We start from the raw sequence: 19,693 nt of genomic DNA, 5'->3' as shown, positions 1-19,693 counted from the left end.
CCAAGTGGGGACCCCCACCCTGATCCAGGACACCCTTCAGGGCAAACCAGCCGGCCCCCACCTGTGCACCAGGCCTCTATCCTATATAGTACAAGGGTAATATGCCTCCCAGCACCGGGATCAGCGTGACAGGGGGCAGCGCCCAAACCCCCTGATCGCCCTGCCGCTCTGTGTGTGACGGGGGCGGGGCCACAACCTCCCTATCCACCCTGCTCTGTTCGTGACAGGGTGCGGCGCCCCAACCCCCTGATCAGCCCTGCTCTGTGCCTGATAGGGGGGAGCTCCCCAACCCCCTGATCGCCCTGCGGCTGTGTGTGTGACAGGGTGCGGTGCCCCAACCCCCTGATCAGCCCTGCTCTGTGTGTGACAGGGTGCGGCGCCCCAACCACCCCCCTCATGGGCCCTGCTCTGTGTGTGACGGGGTAGAGCCATAATCTCCCCATCGGCCCTGCCCTGAGTGTGACAGTGGCGGCGCCCGAACCCCCTGATCAGCCCTGGTCTGTGGGTGATAGAGGGCGGCGCCCCAACCCCCTGATCCACCCTGCTCTGTGTGTGACAGGGGGCGGTGCCCCAATGCCCCAATTGGCCCTACCCTGAGCGTGACTGAGGGTGGCATCGCAACCTCCCGATCCGCCCTGCTCTGTGCATGATGGGGGCGGTGCCCCAACTCCCCAATAGGCCCTGCTCTGAGCCCAACCAGGGGCTGCACCTAGGGATTGGGCCTGCCCTCTGCCACCCAGGAGCGGGCCTAAGTCAACAGGTCATTATCTCCCGAGGGGTCCCAGACTGCGAGAGGGCACAGGCTGGGCTGAGGGACCCCCCCACCCCCCCGAGTGCACAAATTTTTGTGCACCAGGCCTCTAGTCTATATATATAAAAGCCTAAGCGACCGGCTGACGGGCTAACTGTCCGGTAGCTATAATGCAACTGACCACCAGGGGGCAGATGCTCAATGCAGCAGCTGCTGAGTGACAGCAACTTTGCAGAGCGCCCTCTCGAACTCCAGGACCCCTCAGGGGATGTCGGACTGCCGGTTTCGGCCTGATCCCCGCAGGCCAGGCCAAGGGATTCCACCGGGTCTCTAGTAATTCTATATTAGAAAAAGTGATCTGCCACTACAGGCTAGAGACAGAGGGAAGAAGTAGAAAACAGTATTTCTCTTAAAGTCTCCCACTGTCCAAGGATTATGGGAGAGGTTTTAGACTGCGTTTGAAGGAATCCTGTAAGAAGTGACTTGAGTGTACCCTCTTTCAGAAACAGAGGCGCTGAATTTTGGGAAGTTAATTTGTCCACGGTCACACACACACTGGTCACTGTGTTAAGCGGCAGAGCTGGGATCTGACCCTCGTCCTGTGAGAAGCCAGGTCTAATCTTCACCACATCATGACTCCTACCATTTAGCTTAAAACAACGACCAATGTTCACAGCAGCTAAACGTATCGAACGATCGCTCACTCAAGGCGGGAGCCGGCATGCACCTTCTGTCTGGGAAAACCTTTGTCTCGAGCTCCTTCTTAGCACAGGCCAGTCCCTTGGTGTCCACGCCTCACACCTCTGTGGACTCCGGATGGTGACATGACCCATGCACACCACACTCACACCAAGCACACCTGGGGCCCACACTGCCACAAAACACAGGGTACTCATCCTAAGCACGGCAAACTCAGAACACGCTCCAACCAGTGCTAGCCATTCTGCCAGCAAATGAGCTTGTGAAAACACACCTTTTGGCTTTAAAGGTTTAAGGACTGAGGTTGTTGCAGGTAAGGGATTAAAACCTGTCATGTGATGGACACAGAACATGCACACTCCTGCCCCCACTCCAGTAGTGAATCTGATTTTCCAAGTCCTTCATTCAAGAGGAATACAAGTTTTGCACTAATACCTTAAAAGAGATGACCATTCCTGAAAAAATACCTGAATCCATCCTCCCACGAAGGGATAACAGACAGCAGGAAAGACATGGGCAGTGGCGGCCACCACAGAGCAGGTTCCGGAAGCTTTGCAGACTGGCCAATGGAACGACGCAGTGCACTGTTCCGTCAGATGTCACCAACAATAATCAGAGGTGAGACCGTCACTGCACCGGTTGGAGGAAAGTTGTTTGAGGCCATCAAGGCACAGAAGACAAACCGCACAACTCTGTGGTGAGGGGACCTGAGGACAGGTGGAGGCAGAGCTGGGGCTACCCTGCACCCCTCCCTAGCCGTGTGCTCTTCCAGCACTGGTATCCCCTGCAGCTACGGTGCCGGTTCTGTGGGGAAACAGGGCACACGTCCAGAACAGGCAACTCGGATGGCCTTGGGCTCCTCTCTTTATTGAATGCCCCAGGAATGGGTCACTGAAGTTGGAGCCTTTATTCCAGTTCTCACATGTGTGTCTGAGTTTCACCTTGGGATTTCCCACAAGGACAATCAAGGGGAATTATTCCCAATGGGAAGATCTCTAAAGTAGCCGATGAGCTGTGGGTGTAAAGAAGAGACTCCCCCTTTGGCACCCACACCTGAATGCACCCACACAACACGTGCCAGTGCCGAGGCCAGTGGTCCCTGCAGCGCTGTGCTCAGGCCAAGTGCAGTAGCAGGAAGCACGGTGCTGCCACACTCAGCACCAGGTGAGGGCAAGGCAGGCCTTCCCAGTGAGCGCTCACATCCTCCTCCCTTCAGGACGTAGGCGTGGTCCTGCCATCCAATTACTCCCGGAAACAATGGGTGGACCTACACAGGCATTATTATCATTTTTTACAGCCTCTTTGGAGAGTTTGCAAGGGAGTTACATTGTTTAAGATATAATTTTTAATGGGTGGGTAGCTAGGTGTTTTTCATCATGGTTTTTAGTATGGATACCTAACTCAAAAACCCCTCTAGCCACAAAGCCCTGGATTCATGCTTTACTGTGAAGGACTCTGGTACTCAGATAAACCATTTTTCCATGTGCTGATAATTTTCAAAAACAAAATTTTGGTCCTTCCTATAGCTATGTCCTCAGGCAATTTTAAAAACAGTAATATTTGCCCTAGCTGGTGTGTGTCGGCCTGCACACCAGGGTTGCAGGTTTGATTCCGGGTCAAGGGCTTGTAGTTGAGTTGTAGGTCCGATCTCCATGTTTCTCTCTCTCTCTCTCTCTCTCTCTCTCTCTCTCTCTCTCTCTCTCCCCCTCTCTCCCTATCTCCTTCCCACTCTCTCTAAAAAATAATGGAAAAAATATCCTCGGGTTAGAATGAACAAAATAAAACAAACAGAACCTGCAATGTTTGAATCAGGGTAGATAACACAGGGCGGAGTCTAGGAGGCTTTCTGCTGCACTTGCTCTTGGAATTAGCGAGGGTGCCGCTCACCCTGGTGGCTTCACTCAGGTCCACAGCTGGAATCACAGGAACAGCTGTTTAACTGAGCTGCTCTTCACTTACAGACAATTCTGGATACTCTAAGATGACGTTTCCTTTCCTCCTCTGCTAGCAGAAACCCGAGACAAATATTTTTACTACGTAGTCTGCCAGAATCAGAAAATGAATGCATCTGCTCACTGCCTTTACCCTGGGTATATATATTGTCTCTTCATTTTCCAGCCACCTGAAATTAATGACTAAAAAGTTCTACCTATTTTGGTACCTAGGATCTTTAAGTTCATTCATTCATACAGATATTTTAAATGCTCACCTGAGGATGGTTTTGTTTTTGTTTTTTAAATATATTTTATTGATTTTTTACAGAGAGGAAGGGAGAGAGATAGAGAGTTAGAAACATCGATGAGAGAGAATCATCGATCAGCTGCCTCCTGCACATCTCCTACTGGGGATATGCCCGCAACCCAGGTACATGCCCTTGACCGGAATCGAACCTGGGACCTCTCAGTCCACAGGCCGACGCTCTATCCGTTGAGCCAAACCGGTTTCGGCTACCTGAGGATGTTTTTATTGATTTTAGAGAGAGAGGAAGGGGGGGGGAGGAGAGAAACATAGGTGTGGGAGAGAAACATCGATCCGTTGCCTCCTGTACTGGGCCCGACCAGATTGAACCTGAAACCTTTTGGTGCACGGGAGGACGCTCCAACAGACTGAGCCACTGACAGGACAAGTTTATATATTTTTAAGGGAGAAGCATTCATAGGCCAATTAAGTTTTTAAAAATTCATGTTTACAAAAACTTTCAGGATAACACATGGTGAGTACCCCCGAACCTTGAGTGTAAATGCAGACTGTCTCATCTATCAAGCTACCTGTTTTCATTTAATCACTGAGTGGCTTCTCTACGTGCTTCTACTTTTGAATAACTTGCCATAAACAGAAATCACAGGGGAGAACACAAGCTCTGGGACCAAGAGACCCGACTCCAGTCCAGCACACAATAGCCATCTAAGCAAGTCCTAAAATGTTCGCGTTTTAAGAAATTTGTCTGGAAGAGTTAATGTATAAAGATAATAATAAAAAAAAGAATTCATGGAATTTACAGCTGATTCCACTGAAAAACAGGATCAGAGAAATCTTCCTTCTATAACATAACACTTACTCTTGAAAAATATAAAACTCTCTGACAGCACATTTTCCTACTAGTTTACATGCCAAGAAATAATTATTTGTAGACTATAGTTACAGGAACCATTCATTACTGACAGGTCCATAAAGTCACTTAGGTTCTTTTGAAATATATTTCATATTATGAATTACATCGTATTTTTATAAAGTCTAAAAATCTAGCTATCACATAGTACCTGCTAGTGAAATGTGCTGTGATTGCTAAATTAATATACTTTTGGCGTATTTCCCTAAGTAATCTAGAAAATTCAAAATTATTATCAAAAAGCTCAGGCCTTGTAATCTGAATTGCTACCGTGGAGCTGAGGACAGGAAAGACTGCAACAAGGGAGAGCGGGCACAGGCAGTGTCCCAGAGTCTCCACGCACACGCGCCCATTCATAAGCTTACCAGTGTCACCGGCGGGCTCAGCTGTGCGCGGTCTGGGAGCTGGTGTGTTTCCTGGTCTGGCAGCAGCCGGAGATGGAGCCGGAGCCGGAGAGGAAGGTGCGCTGCCTCCGTTCACCACACGGGAATAGCAGTTCTGCACCACAGCGTGGGTGGGCGCTCGGCTGTCTGCTCCACCTGCACCTTCAGCAGCCAACCTTTAGAAGCAAGATGCCTGACTTCAATGAGCTCAGTACAATTCAACAACTTCTCCTCAAAATGTTCATAAGAAACAGCTACTGAGTTCTTCACATTTAAAGAAAATGACAGAGAGAGCAATGAACAAATACAGGGCATGCTTTCTTACGTAAAGATTTAAATTACTTTTGGTTCTAAGCATATCCCATACTACCAGACAAATCTATACTGAAAAATACAACTATACTAAATCAAAATAAGTTCTGTCCCTCAAAATAATGTTCAAATTGTACATTTTAAACACTTAAGCCTAAGAATACAAATCTTTATTTTAAACTAGTGGCCCGGTGCACAAATTCATGAACATTGAAAGGAAATTAATTAGAAGAAATATTTTAATATCACTATTTGCCCTTTCTCTATAATAGAAGTGTCAACCAAATTCATGATCGACAATGACAGATGGAAACACATGTGTGCTATTGGCGCCAGCGAGAGGTTTACATATATAGATAAACTCGCTTAATTAGACCTGCTTTCTGATGTAGCTAAACTTTATGCAGCCCAGTGAAGCACCCCAACTTCTCTTTCAGGTAATTGTCAGCAACACAGCAGTAAATATCAACATGAAGCAGATTATTATTGTAGATCACACAGGGAGAACAAAGGGTGAAATATTTAACAGCAGCAGTGTTTGATTATATTCTGTGCAGTAAGAAAACCTGAAGTCATTTTCAAGATCCACCATTTCTTCTTTTCAGTTGGGTCAAGTTTCTAAGCTTTCTAAATCTCTGTTTTCCAGCTAATGAAAAGAAAATAGGATTCTACTGAGTCTCCTATCTACCTACTCCAGGACTTCTGTGAGGATCACACGAGATGAGGCACGGGAAAACGCTTCACAGACACTTGGTTACAGTGTGACATGTTTCCACCTGGCTATAAAGCAAGTCATGTTCCTGGGCTGAAGAAACTGCAAGGAGGCTAGTTGCTAGGGAGAGGAAGCTGGGTGTTGCTACGTGACATCATTACCCAGATGGACACTTAGCATATTAGCCATATATATATATATATATATATATATATATATATATATATATGTAGAGAGAGAGAGAGAGAGAGAGAGAGAGAGAGAGAAAGAGAGAGATGCTCTGAAATATCTTCAAAATGCTTGTGGAAAAAAGTCAATTTCAAACTATTGTAATTCTATTGATCAGAAGAAGCTCATAATTGTAGTGCTTAGTAATAATAATTTACAATCCACATTTGAAAACTGCAAATAAACAGAAACTAGAAACAAACAGAAACCACACCCACGAAAGCAGATACTGAGACCCTCCCTGGTAGTGGCCAGTGGCCGGCCTGGGTGACACTGTGAGTCCTGGAGGGAGAGCAGTCCCACCACACCTCCCCTCAGTCCGCTCCCACAGAGCAGCCTGGCTGCTATCCCAGGGCAGGAGGATAGGGACACTGAGGCAGGAAAGTGAAAACAGGGCCAGACAGGGGAGGCAATGGGCAGCCAGCCTATAACTAACAAGCCATTATCTCCCCCAGCCAAGGACACAGCAAGTGGTTAAAAACCTCCCTGAGGGGAGGATGCAGAGGGAGGGGAGGGGAAAGGAAAAGGGGCCATTTTACCCCTAGGCAGAGAAGCCTGCAGCCTCAGGCTTGACAAGATAAGGCTGCCAGGGGCTTCTCCTGAATTCTGGGAAGGCCACACAAAGTAAAAGTAAAAGGGACCTTGAGAATTCATCTGCACCCAAAGAGTCAGAAGGAGTTTTATAGACAGGAAGGTGTATAATGCCTCGACTCCGCACCCCACCTGCTCTTCAGATGAGCTGAGAGCCCATCTGTGCTTCCTAAGCCAGACGCATAGGTTTGCTGGCTTTGCTTTTTCAATAAAAGCACATGTCTAACTGCTTTAACAATAGGCGTTCACAGTGCAGTCAAGGTCTCCGTATAAATCCATTTACATGAGAAGACAAGGATGAGGTTGGGGCAGCTCTCCCACTGGCTCAGGGGGCGCTCCTGTCTGGTATCACCTCTCTGGTGTCCCTGAGAGGTGCCTCTAACAGCCTCCGCTAGGTTTTCTTTTTAAATGTAAGTCAGATCCCACCCCTCCCCTTAAAAGCCATTGTACCAGGAGTGAGATCTAGACTTCTCACCATAACCACACAAATACATTTTAATGAACCTAACTGTGGTGCTCTTTCAGTCCTTAATTTTATCCAAGTAAATTATAACATGGACACTAAATACATTTACTTAAGCCAACTCTCTCTGCTCAGGGCCCTGCAGGAGCAGGGAGAGCTGTGACTGCGACTAGTGAGGTGACCCTGTGCTGGAACGTGCCTCTCACCCAGCAGGCCCATTCACAGCAATCAGTCTACCTTCAGGTGTTCTGGTTGTTCCATTATATTTCACTTATTACATGCTTTTATTCCTATTTGATGACTGCACACCGAAAGCCTCTCTTAATTACCATCTAACGTAAATGCAGGCGAGGATGAGAAATGGCAGGCTGGTTTCTGGGGAAAGACCACGTGTTTTCTTCCATGGTCCACAGGGAGCTGCGGTTCCCACAGCAGGAAGGTCCCCCGTCCCCGCCCAGCCAGCCTGCTTCCTGATGACTCGGTCTACAGGCAGGCGGTAAAAGCCCACTTGCAGTAAGAAAGAATGAAGCTCCGACATGCTACAACACGGGCGAGCCAGACACCGAGGGTCCCATGTTGTACGTCCACACAGGACAACCCCGGGGACGCAAAGCAGACCAGAGGCTGCCGGGCCGGGTGGAGACGCGCGCTCCCTGCGGGTGATGTGCGCTGTGAAATCAGACGGACGGACGGCCCCAGCTCTGCAGCCCACCGCTGGTGTCCCCCTGAGGGCTACTGGGGGATGTGCATTATACCTCAATACAGCGGGTTTTCAAACTGCTTTCTCAGGAAGTCAATCAACATGAGGTTCTTCTAAGTTCTAAGGCAAACGCTAAGCTGAGGCTCCAGGAAGCCTTCAGGCAGGGGGACGGCCCAGTACTTTACCGCAAGCGTGAAGACGCTTTCTACCTGCTCGTCCTGGCGGAAGGCTCTCCGTTCTCACGTACGGCATCACCATTCTGCTGTATTTCTACTGAACAATGAGAAAGAGAAAATTGGATTTGATACCTCCTGCTGATGTTTCCCTGAATTTTGCAGACACACAGGAGCTTACTGGTTGGGGCCGAGCTGCAGCTCGTCAGATTTTCTGGCTCAATCGCCAATCCGTCCAGCACCACCGTTAACTCGCCAGTTTGCACTACGCCGTTCTTGTTCTCCAAGGAAAGTTTTAATTGTTCTTTCACTCTTTCCACTAGAAAAAGAAAATCCTAATTTGAAAGCTTTTGCTGTATACAAAAATGTTTCAGAAACCAGAACTGCACGTGCAGCATGACTGACGGCCCCTGGCTGCGCGGGGAGGGTCCTTTGCGTCCGGCCCTCCACCCAGGCCGCTCCTTCCCGCCCGCTCGCCCCACCACAGGCTTCCACAGCACGTCAGCGCCCTTTGCTCAGCATGAACCTCAGAGACATGTGGAGGACAGGCCCAGCCTCGCCCGGACAGGCTCCTGGCCCAGGCCGCTCAGACCTGTGCCCGCAGCACATTCCTGCCAAGTCAGACAGTGTGGCCTGATTCCGCTGTGCACCCAGCTGGGTGGTGAGGGAGCAATTAGGCTGCTTCGAGCCTCCGTCTCCTCCAGGCAAAATGGAGAGAGTAAGAGCATCGCACCAAAGGGACCGTCACAGGTCCAAATGCAAGGGCACACAACACACGTGGCCCACGCCTGGCACAGACGCGCTCAGTGAGTGGTCCCTCTGTGACAACACTTCTCCTCTAAACAAGGCCGACTGTGTCCTTCCTGCATGAGGGTACCTAGTTCTTCCTGAACCCAAGGTCATTTCGCTGCACCTTCTTCTATCCCACAGAATATGTAAACCTCATGATCAAAGAAAATCTTGCAGAAAACCCACCCCAAACATCTGTACCAACATAGATCTCATTTCCACTCCACATCACAAACAACAACAAACATGACTCGAGAAACTTGAGGAAATACAAAAGCTAAAACACACACACAAGAACCCTACAAAGCAGGCATCCGGCTTTACCTAGGCTAACGGTGCAGACCTGAAGAACCCAGACTGGCTCCATTCTACTTCACTTACCCTCTCTCCATTCAAAGTACCTGCAATTTGGTGATTTAGCTTCTTGTCCTAACACACTTAGCCGTTTGCACCGCCGTGCGAGGCATAGGCTCGGAGTCCCTGCAGGCAGCACTCAGTGCAGGCCTCTGTGCGGGTCTGCGCGTGTGTTTGCTGGCCCATCCCCAGACTCGCTGGCCTGTAGTTCACACTGCCACCGCACCTCCCAGCGTGAAGGTGTTCCCCACCGTCTGCTCCTGGCACAGCCAGTTCCGAACTCTAGCTGATACGCCTCTGCAGATGCCTTTTCCTCTGGAGCTACCTCTGCCTTGGGTGTCATGCTTGTCCCTGCATGTGACCAGGCACCTCTCTCGACCACACGGCCTGGGACAGTCAGGGCCTGCAGAGTCACGTTTCCACCAGTGCTCACTCCCTGGCCGCCATCTCTTCAGCTGTCTCCTCGGCTCCACCCTCCACTCCATGGCTCACCACTGCCTGTGAGTGGCCAGCCACACTCACTCCTCTCCACCCGCCCGGGCAGAGCCACATGGGAGCAGCAGACTCTTGGCTTCCCAGGAAGGCTGCCACCCTGCTGGCCCGGCTGGTGCCTGTACCACCATCCCTGGTGGCGAGTGCATGCTGACCATCACCTAGGCGTGCTCGTCTGGCTGCGTGAGGGCAGCCCGGACCCAGCTCAGTGCCCTGAAGCTGCTACCAGCATCGTTCACAGTTCTCCCTCGGTGTGTAAGCTTTGCTTTGCCCTTTGCTTTTTAACATGTGTATTTTATTGTTGACAGTATTACTGATGTCCTCCCCCAATTTTCTCCCCTTTACCCTCCCCCTCCAAGCCTTCACCGCACTACTGTCTGTGTCCATGGTCTATGCATATAAGCAGGTGAGTCCTTTGGTTAATCTCTTCTCACCCCCCTCTGAGATCTGTCCATCTGTTCCATGCCTGGGGTCTTATTTGGTTGGTTGATTCATTTTGTTCATTAGTTTTCAAATACAAGTGAGACCATGTGATACTTGTCCCTATCTGACTGGCTTATTTCACTTAGCATGATGCTCTCCAGGTCCCTCTGTGCTGTCTCATAGGGTAAGAGATCCTTCTTTTTCACAGCTGCTTAGCATTCCATTGTCTTTGGCCCCCTTTTTAAAGAAAGGGGGCCTTGGAAATCACCTGGCCTCCGCAAATATCACCACTGCTACAAACACCTGTCTGTCCAGGACCTGACTGCTCTGCCGGGTTGGTGTGGTGTGGTGTGGTGTGTGTGTGTAAGTGTGTATGCATGTGTGTTACATCCTCTGCTCTCTCACAACTCTGAACATGGAACACTGGGCTCTACCATTTCTGAATCATACAATTGGGCAATCACATGACAATTCTCATCTACACTGTATGTGTGGGGGGAATCTATTACAGTGCAATCCGCCAGCTCAGGTCTCTCCATCCATGGACAGCAAGCTCCTGCTGTGTGCAGGGGCTGTGGGAGCAGATGCGCCCTGGCCGCCTGGCGTGGTCTCTGCCTTTCACTCCCACTCATCCCTCCCTCCCTGCACTGAACACCAGCCCTGGGGCGGGGGGGGGGAGGTGTGGGCTCCCTCTTTCACTCCCACTCATCCCTCCCTCCCTGCACTGAACACCAGCCCTAGGGGCCATGGTCATGGGCTCTGCCTGGGGGTGCAGGTCCTACCCTCTCAACTACATAGCAGCCCCCAGGACAGCACAGAGACCCTGTCTTCGCTGTCAATGGCGCATCGCAGACTCTGACACAGATAGGTGCTTGATGAAGAAGGCAGTGCTGTCCTCAGGGAACTGGGAGCTACTCTCCCAGAAACCCCTCCTCAGTGTTCACAGGACGGAACAGTCGAGGTCTCTGAGAGCCGGGCACAGACCAGGGCAGTATCCCGGAATCCTGGAGTTGTCGAAAACGCACACTCTGTCCCCACAGAAGACAAAAGTGTCTTCAAAAATCATTTTTAAGGCATTTCACCCTTCAAATTTAGCTCAGAGTCACATCTGAACCTATTTTTAAAAATGCTTGCACACTGTATTACTTATTGCTAAGTATTACATTATCCTAAAATACAGTCACTGAAAATAACATCGGCCGCCTCTTATTGCTCAGTTTCTGTGCTCAGGGGCTGGGGAGGGCGGTGGGTGCTGCAGGCACAGCCTCTCCGGCTTCACAGCGCCTGTGAGGAGCCTGAGACCCAGGCAGAAGCTGCACTGTCGTCCAGGCACCCCCAGGGGGCTCCGTGCCTCGTGGCCACATTCCACTCATCACACAGACCACGCGCAGGAGGGACACCGAAGCAGGAGGCTGGCCGACACACGTAAATGTGAGGGCAACCGATGCACACCCAGAATGAGCGAGGTGGTCGGCAGGGCCCTAGAACAAAGCGGGCTGTGACTCCAGGCCCTGCCAGCACAGACCTAGCCAGTGGGCCCCAACTCACAGCCCGTCAGACTCCCTGCCCATCAGGTACCAAGATAAATCTCAGAATCTATAAAAGACCTTACAGAAAAAACAAAGTAATGAGTGTGCAAGAGGAAAACAGAACTATCAAATACAGGATTAGAAGGGTTCTCTGAGCATAAACATAATGGAAGATGAATTAACTTTTATGATCAAAATATTAAACTTCTATAAATTAAAACAGGATAAAAAAAGAGGCAAAGGATTAACTGGGAGGTAAAAAGTAAGAGTTCTTCTAAGTTAGTGAATGAAAAGCAGCAAACCAACAGAAAAATGTGCAAAGAGTAAGACAGTCATGCATGATTAAAGAGAAATGACCAACAAGGGCCTGGATTCATTGATGCTGAGCAGTGCTGAAAAGAAAGCTCTTCCTCGTGTCGGTCAGGGTGCACACACTCGTGGGGGCCTCCCGCCCGTGCAAGGTGAGGACGGCCTGGCAGGAAGGACAAGCCACAGCCCGAGCCTGACAACCACCCGTTCCCCCTGACCTGATCATTTCAATCCTATGAATCTAACACAGAAATGCACTCATATCACCAGATATAAAACACTGTCTGTTCTATACCTCAGCTTTAAAGTATCTTCGTTTGTGTTGACACTAAGTAAATTTCTAAAAAGAGAACTTAAGACTTAGTAACCTAAACAAATAACTAGTATCAGCTGGGAAATAAGGCTAAAAGCAAAATCTTTTAAAAATATATTTTTATTGATTTCAGAGAGGAAGGTAGAGAGAGAGAGAGGAACATCAATGATGAGAGAGAATCATTGACCAGCTGCCTCCTGCACCCACCCCCCCGACCTCACTGAGCCACACTCCTCCCTCGCTCCCTCGTTCCCTCTGAAGGCAGCACATCTGTGTGCACGGCACGCAGGTAGGCTGGCCCTGCCTGTGCAGTGAAGTGCTGATGGGAACCTCCCTCTGGCTCTGGTCATCGCTGACAACAGAGGCATTTTCCTTCGCAATTTAAGAACCGGTGGGGCTGAGAGGGAGAAATCACCTCAGACATAGGTGTCTAATCCTGATGACACAGAGAAAAGAAAGCTACACCACCATGTATATCCGCAGAGCCAGTGAAAGAACGTCCATCATTCAGCCTGGTGTTCATGTGACCTGCACACGCAACTGAAGGTTAATTGGGGCAAAAACGAGGCTTAGACCATAAGCGTTCCGTGTCTGAGAGGGCTGTCTGGGCCACGGCCTTGGACACGCCGCCCAGGCTCCTCCTGAAGCCGGGAGGCCTGGGCCTGGAGCCCCTGGGGTTGAGGCGAAGCTGCAGGGACCCTCGTGGGACACACAGATCTGACGCTGGCTTGGCTGTGGGCTTCAGGAAGGCTGTGGGTGGCTGTGTTCACACTACACCATGAAGACTGAAGAGGTGAACGTCCTCAAAAGCAGGAGATGACCTACTCAAATCAATCCACCCTCCTCCCCTCCCCCAAATACATCAGGAGAAAGGATATGTGGAAATAGAAATGTTTGAGAACAAAATGTCAGGGCCTCGAGGACAGGAAGGAACTCGCCTCATAAACCTAAAGTGGGTCGATGACCTTGACAAGGACAAACACATCCTGATGTGGAGACTGCTGGGTTCACATCACAGCGGAGGAGGGGCGGGGGTCAGAAACAGTGTACTCTGTTTGTTCTATGTTTCTCCCTTACATTCAATAAATGCTTATTTAACAAAGGAAAGTCCTAGATCTAAGAAAGTAAGAATATAATTAATTTATGGGTTTCTAACTTTCCTCAAGTTATCAGAGCCCACAGGTAGAATATGCCACTTCTGGGAAGATGGAAAGCTTTGCACCAAGCATATCAAGAACATCAAAACAACACAGGCAGTTTTATTTTTAAAAATCACAAATAACTAGGAATAGGAGGATAAGCAGCTAGTGAATGGAAAAATAAAGAGCAACTAAGGTCTGATTTAAAAGACTGCAGAGGTCAAAAGAATAAATCCTTAAGTTGTATGGAATATTTCTAAGATCTAAAGTAAAGGCAATAAGACGCATTGATTCGCATATGCTATGAGGAAAGCTAGAAACATAATGGTAAACATCAAACGTAAAAAACAACATTGGAGGCAGCAAAGCAGGAGTTACCAACAGAAGGGAGGCCACGCGAGCAGAATCGAGATGACGCCCACAAACAAGGACGATCATAGGAATACGGCGCAGCGAATGGCAGGGATCCCAATGTGAGAGGAACTTAGAAGCAGCTACATTTGGGAATTTTCCTAAAGCAAAACACAGATTTCAGATGAGCACTTAAGAAAATGAATTAAGCAGCTTTCAGAATCGACCCTTACAAGAAAGCCAATCTGATACCGACTCTGAAAAATTAAAACGCTACAAAAGAAACACGCAAAGTAAACAACCAAAAATAAAGGAAAGCTATTTTTAAAAAACAAACAGGAATGGACTCTGGTTTTGAAACACAACATAATAAAAACAGTGCGGGTTGCGGGCTGCAGGCCCACAGAGCAGGCAGGAGCGGCCCATGGGCTGCAGACACGGACAAGAATTAAATGAGGTGAAATGCAGAGCCGGCTTCTCAGCTGCACCAGCCTCGCTCAGTGCTCACTGTGGTCTGTGCCTAGTGCCGCCCCCTGCGCAGCACAGACACGGCACAGCACGACCACGGGCCACAACGCCTTCCGGAGAGCCGTGTGAGTGAGCCAGGCGGACTCTGCACTCGGAAGCCAGGAGAGAACGACATGCTCCCCCCAGCAGACCAGCGTGGCCATAACCCGGCCCTGGGAGCGGAGATAAGCGTGAGCTCTGCTCAGGACAGGCGGCAACAGGACGTGCAACCTGTTATCACCCGGTCCCTCTGCTCCTCCTCTGCCTTCTCTGAGAGAGTCTTTGTAGCTCATCCTTTTTTAAGTGATCCTACTATAAATATCTGTCCAAGGAAAGACAAAGAGCTAACAGAGAGCATCATTACTAATGAAAGAATGAGGTAAGGAGAGTCGTTTCAGCTCCATACAACACACATAAAAACAGTTCAGGATGAGAGAGGCGGACCATGATCTACAGAAAACGGGTCATCCCTACACCAGAATGACAGTCGGAGTCTCTTCAGTTACAGGGGTTACTACACTTTATGTTTTTATTTGGGAATTGTGTATTACACCCTGTACCAAAAAGGCTTTAAGGCATGTTTAAATAAATTTATGTTGAAAGATAAGGGTAGTTTAGAAAAAGTTACATTCCTATACTGAGTCCACCCCACAGCCTGCTTCATTGTCAAGACTAGGGGGTGCTGCTGAGTAAGTGGAACAGCCACACTCATCCATGATCAGAAATTCAGTGCCATGAAACACCGGGGAGCACAGGGGATATGAACTCAGATGTGTAAGAAACAGGTTCCCCAGCGGTTAAGTAGGGAGCTGCTGGGGACAAGGGCATGAGTGAGCCTGTGTGTGCTCACGTGTCCAGTGCTGCTCCAGCTTCACGTGTAGCCAGGCTGCATGTGAGGCTCTACTGAACTCTGACCTCTGGCTGTGGACAGTGGAAAGCAGTGCAAACCCAGATGAACAGAGAGGCCTTTCAAGCTGCTTACAAATCCTATTAAGTTTGTGATTTACAGTTTTATAAATGTCATCTCTAATCGCTCTCACAATATTCCCCACGAGGACATACCGTGTCCCTCTGTCCCTAAAATTACTCTAGAACAGTGGTTCTCAACCTTCCTAATGCCACGACCCTTTAATACAGTTCCTCATGTTGTGGTGACCCCAACCATAAAATTATTTTTGTTGCTACTTCATAACTGCAATTTTGCTACTGTTATGAATCGTAATTTAAATATCTGATATGCAGGATGTATTTTCATTGTTACAAATTGAACATAATTAAAGCATAGTGATTAATCACAAAAACAATATGTAATTATATATGTGTTTTCTGATGGTCTTCGGCGACCCCTTGAAAGGGTCATTCGACCCCCAAAGGGGTCGCGACCCACAGGTTGAGAACCGCTGCTCTAGAACATCTCGGCCCACAGTGCTTCCTCTGGTTCCAGTGACCACCTCCCCATGGCAGCCTGCCTCCGAGGACCATATCCCGGCTGCCCCTCGCTCACACCAGTTTCCAGGGTCCTGCCGGAAGCCCCGGGGCTCTGCAGACACGTGGGCCCAGGGCTCCTCCGTGGGTGGCCGGCGCCAGTCTGTTCTCTGCTCCTTCTCTCAGCTCCCTCCCCTCCGACCGCGCCCTGAACACCTGTTCTCTGTGGCAAGTGAAAGCAGTGCCGCACAGCCCTGCACCTGAGCCTCGGGACATGCAGACTCCACTCACACAGGTGCCGATCATCAAACACTTTCTGGATATAACACACCTCCAAAACATAAGACCCTTTTATTAATAACCTGTTCCCCTAGGCCAGTGAGTGAATTCTCGTTTGACTGTGGTGACAGGAATATCTTTGTTGGATTATTTGGTTCATAAGCAGTTTTTGTTAGTTTTCTTTTTAAAAATAAGTCTGTCCGGCCAGCATGGCTCAGTGGTTGAGCGTCAACCTATGAACCAGGAAGTCATGGTTCAATTCCGTCAGGGCACATGCCCAGGTTGTGGGCTCGATACCCAGCATGGGGCGTGTAGGAGGCAGCCAAACAATGATTCTTTCTCATTGTTTCTCTCTCTCCCTTTCCCTTCCTCTCTGAAATCAATAAAAATATGTCTAAAAATGATAATAAAAATTAATCTCACAATACCCCCCAAATTGAACTAGAGCTCACTCAACTGATGCCTATCAAAAACCCAAGCCACGTGCTGAGCCAAGAGGCTGAATGAAAGGCAGCCAAGAATGTAATCAATCATAAGTGTATTTTTAAAATTCGTCAGGTTGTCTAGGGTCCTATTAATTTCCTGTGACTTCTAATCAAAATCAAGCCCCTTGGACTCAAAGGCTGTGCTGCAGTCACAGCTCCGCAGGCCCCCGTGCCCGAGCAGGCCAGCACCCACACACCTGGGACCTGCGGGCAGCATTTCCCGGGTCAGCGACACCACTCCCAGGCATGACGACTTCTCCCTCAGAAACACAAGCTACCTGTTAGCCTTTGGGTTCCAAGATACGTTCAAAGTGTCTAGAGAGACTTTACGGAAGCAAATGTTAGAACAAACTTACACTTTCGGTTGTGTGTTAACAGAGCCTGCCTCAGGTCCACAGCCGCTCTTCCTAACAGAGCATCCGTCCGCAGGGTGTGATGGCTCCACACCCGGAACTCCAGCGTGCTCTGTGCGCTCACACTCCTGCGGGATGAGCAAAGCAAGGACATGCGTCACTCAAGTGCCCATGGCTATTACATCACTTACCTCAATTACTTTTTAAAGCCAGGATTCAGTTTGAGGGAAAAATACTGTATGAAACAGTAAACTACTTGAATTACAAAAACAATACTTACTTTCAAGTACATCAGCACTTTAAAAGCTAAATAAGGATTTTTGTACTTAGCAAACCAAAATACCACCTATACATCAAGAGTCTGAGGCTTGCCCTAGCTGGTTTGGCTCAGTGGATAGAGCATCGGCCTGCAGATTGAGGATTCCCAGGTTCAATTCTAGTCAAGGACACATGCCTGGTTGCGGGCTCGATCCCCAATAGGGGACGTGCAGAAGGCAGCCAATCAATAATTCTCTCTCATCATTGATGTTTCTGTCTCTCTTTCTGTCTCCCTTCCCCTCTGAAATCAATACAAATATATTTTTTAAAAAAAGAGTCCAAGGCTTCACAATAACTATTTCTATTTGAACAAATTTCTCAACATTTAAGACAATTGATGGCACTGGTTCTAATACACAAATTTATAACATTGTACTTCAGAAATGCCAAAATTAAGAATAATTGATTTCTGCTCTATTTCTTTTTGCAAGACAGGAAGAGAAAATATGGCTACATGAAAATACTTTATGAAGCTAAAGCAAGGATTATTTCGCCTCTTCTGTAAAGGAAAGGAAATTAACCCACAATTTTTTCACTTTGAATTGACTATTCATACTGGAACACAGCAGTCATTACCATGAAGCTTTCCTACGAGATCCTAATTTTTAAGATTCCAAGCAGCACAATCCCTCTGAAGGCCGTGTCCCCTCTGCGGTACTCACATGGTCAGCTGCTCGTCCCACTTGGGATTAGAAGAACTGTTGGATTTTGCTGTTTTCTTAATTTCTCCATCTACAACTACTTCTGTATAGATTGCTGTTCCAAACCAGTTCTTTTTTCTTTTTAGTTTGGCACTAGAAACTAACAGAAACATGACAATCACTGTGAATATATGTAGCCAGAAAGCAGTATTTATACTAACAAATCAGTAAAAATGAAACGGTGCTACTTGTGCAACTCAAACTCTTTTCATTGACAGAATGAAAAAAACCCCACTACAACAAGAATATGATAGCCCTAGCCGGTTTGGCTCATTGGATAGAGCGCCGGCCTGTGGACTGAAAGGTCCCAGGTTCGATTCCGGTCAAGGGCATGTGCCTTGGTTGTGGGCACATCCCCAGTAGGAGGTGTGCGAAAGGCAGCTGATCGATGTTTCTCTCTTATCGATGTTTCTAACTCTCTATCTCTCTCCCTTCCTCTCTGTAAAAAATCAATAAAATATATTTTAAAAAAGAAAAAAACACACAAACAAAAAAAAACCCAAAACATGAATGTGATAATGCCTGAGAACCATTTGAATTTTGACAGTATTATTGAAATATATTGCACATACCCATATAGTTTACTCACTTCAAGTATATAATTCATGGTGGTTGTGCAACCACCACCATAATCAATTTTTAAAAATAGTCACCACCCCAAAAAACACCCCTTTCTTCCCAACTCCCCTTTCCCCAGCCCTGAGCAACTATAGTTGCCCCTTCACCAATACAGGTTTAAACCGTGTGGTTCACTTAGTTTGTTTTCAATAAACATATACAGTATTGTATATGTATTTTTTCTTCCTTATGGTTTTCTTAATTGTCTTTTCTCTAGTTTACTTTATTGTGAGAATGCAGTGTACATACAAATAACATACAAAATATGTGTTAACCTTCAGGTCTACAGTTGGCTATTAGTAGTTAAGTTTTGGGGGAGTCAACAGTTATACATAGGCCCAGCTGATGTGGCTCAGTGACTGAGCATCGACCCATGGACAAAGAGGTCACTAGTTCGATTCCCAGTCAGGACACATGCCTGGGTTGTGGGCTCAATCCCCAGTGGGGGGCAGCCGATCAATGTCTCTCCATCATCCATGTTTCTATGTCGCTCTTCCCCTTTCTCTAAAATCAATAAAGACATATTTTTAAAAAATCATTTGATATGGCTCTGCCAAGGCATTAGGGGTGAGTTAATTACTAGTAAATGTTTGACCAAATATAGCAAGCTAATTTTTTAAGTTGATGCTTTTGTATGGCCCTCGAATTATGCTATAAATATCCAAATAGCCCTTAGCAGAAAAATGGTTCCTCAACTCTGACTTAGAGCATTGTCCCAATACAGCAAGGTTGTGGGTTTGAGCCCTAGTCAACGCACATACAAGAATCAACCAAAGGCCAGTTTGGCTCAGTGGATAGAGCGTCGGCCTGAGGACTGAAGGGTCCCGGGTTTGATTCCGGTGAAGGACAACATGCCTGGGTGGCAGGCTCGATCCCCAGTAGGTGGTGTGCAGGAGGCAGCCAATCAATGATTCACTCTCATCATTGACGTTTCTCTCTCTCTCTCCCTCTCCCTTCCTCTCTGAGATCAATAAAAATATATTAAAAAAAGAATCAACCAATTATACAAAAATAAGTTAAACAATAAAAACTGATGTCTCTGTTTCTCTTTATCTCTTAAAAACAAACGAACAACAACCCAGTTATACTTGGATTTTTAGCTACTTAGGAGATTTGCGCCCCTAACCCTCAAATTGTTCAAGAGTCAACTGTAGTAACCTACTTTCTTTTTAAAAAATAATTTATTT

General features: G+C 47.9%; 1 protein-coding gene across 28 annotated transcripts in view; it reads right to left on the bottom strand.

Annotated features, from left to right (window-relative positions):
- Positions 1-19,693, bottom strand: part of WWP1 (WW domain containing E3 ubiquitin protein ligase 1) — a 95,916-nt gene that overhangs the window by 34,312 nt on the left and 41,911 nt on the right. For 20 of the 28 annotated variants that reach the window (XM_036337471.1, XM_036337472.1, XM_036337468.1 and 17 more), the window contains 5 exons: positions 17,850-17,988; positions 16,873-16,997; positions 8,303-8,440; positions 8,158-8,221; positions 4,925-5,118 (listed from right to left, as the gene is read on the bottom strand). In XM_036337471.1, coding sequence (XP_036193364.1) covers positions 4,925-5,118; positions 8,158-8,221; positions 8,303-8,440; positions 16,873-16,997; positions 17,850-17,988 — 660 coding nt within the window. Of the gene's footprint in view, positions 1-4,924; positions 5,119-8,157; positions 8,222-8,256; positions 8,441-16,872; positions 16,998-17,849; positions 17,989-19,693 lie in introns of all 28 variants that reach the window. The other 8 variants (XM_036337476.1, XM_036337478.1, XM_036337491.1 and 5 more) reach the window with 3 other exon arrangements.

The sequence above is a fragment of the Myotis myotis genome, unplaced genomic scaffold (assembly GCF_014108235.1).
Source record: "Myotis myotis isolate mMyoMyo1 unplaced genomic scaffold, mMyoMyo1.p scaffold_m19_p_16, whole genome shotgun sequence".
Classification (NCBI taxonomy): domain Eukaryota; kingdom Metazoa; phylum Chordata; class Mammalia; order Chiroptera; family Vespertilionidae; genus Myotis; species Myotis myotis.
The sequence above is the reverse complement of the archived record's forward strand: the minus strand, read 5'-3'. Positions and strand labels throughout refer to the sequence as shown.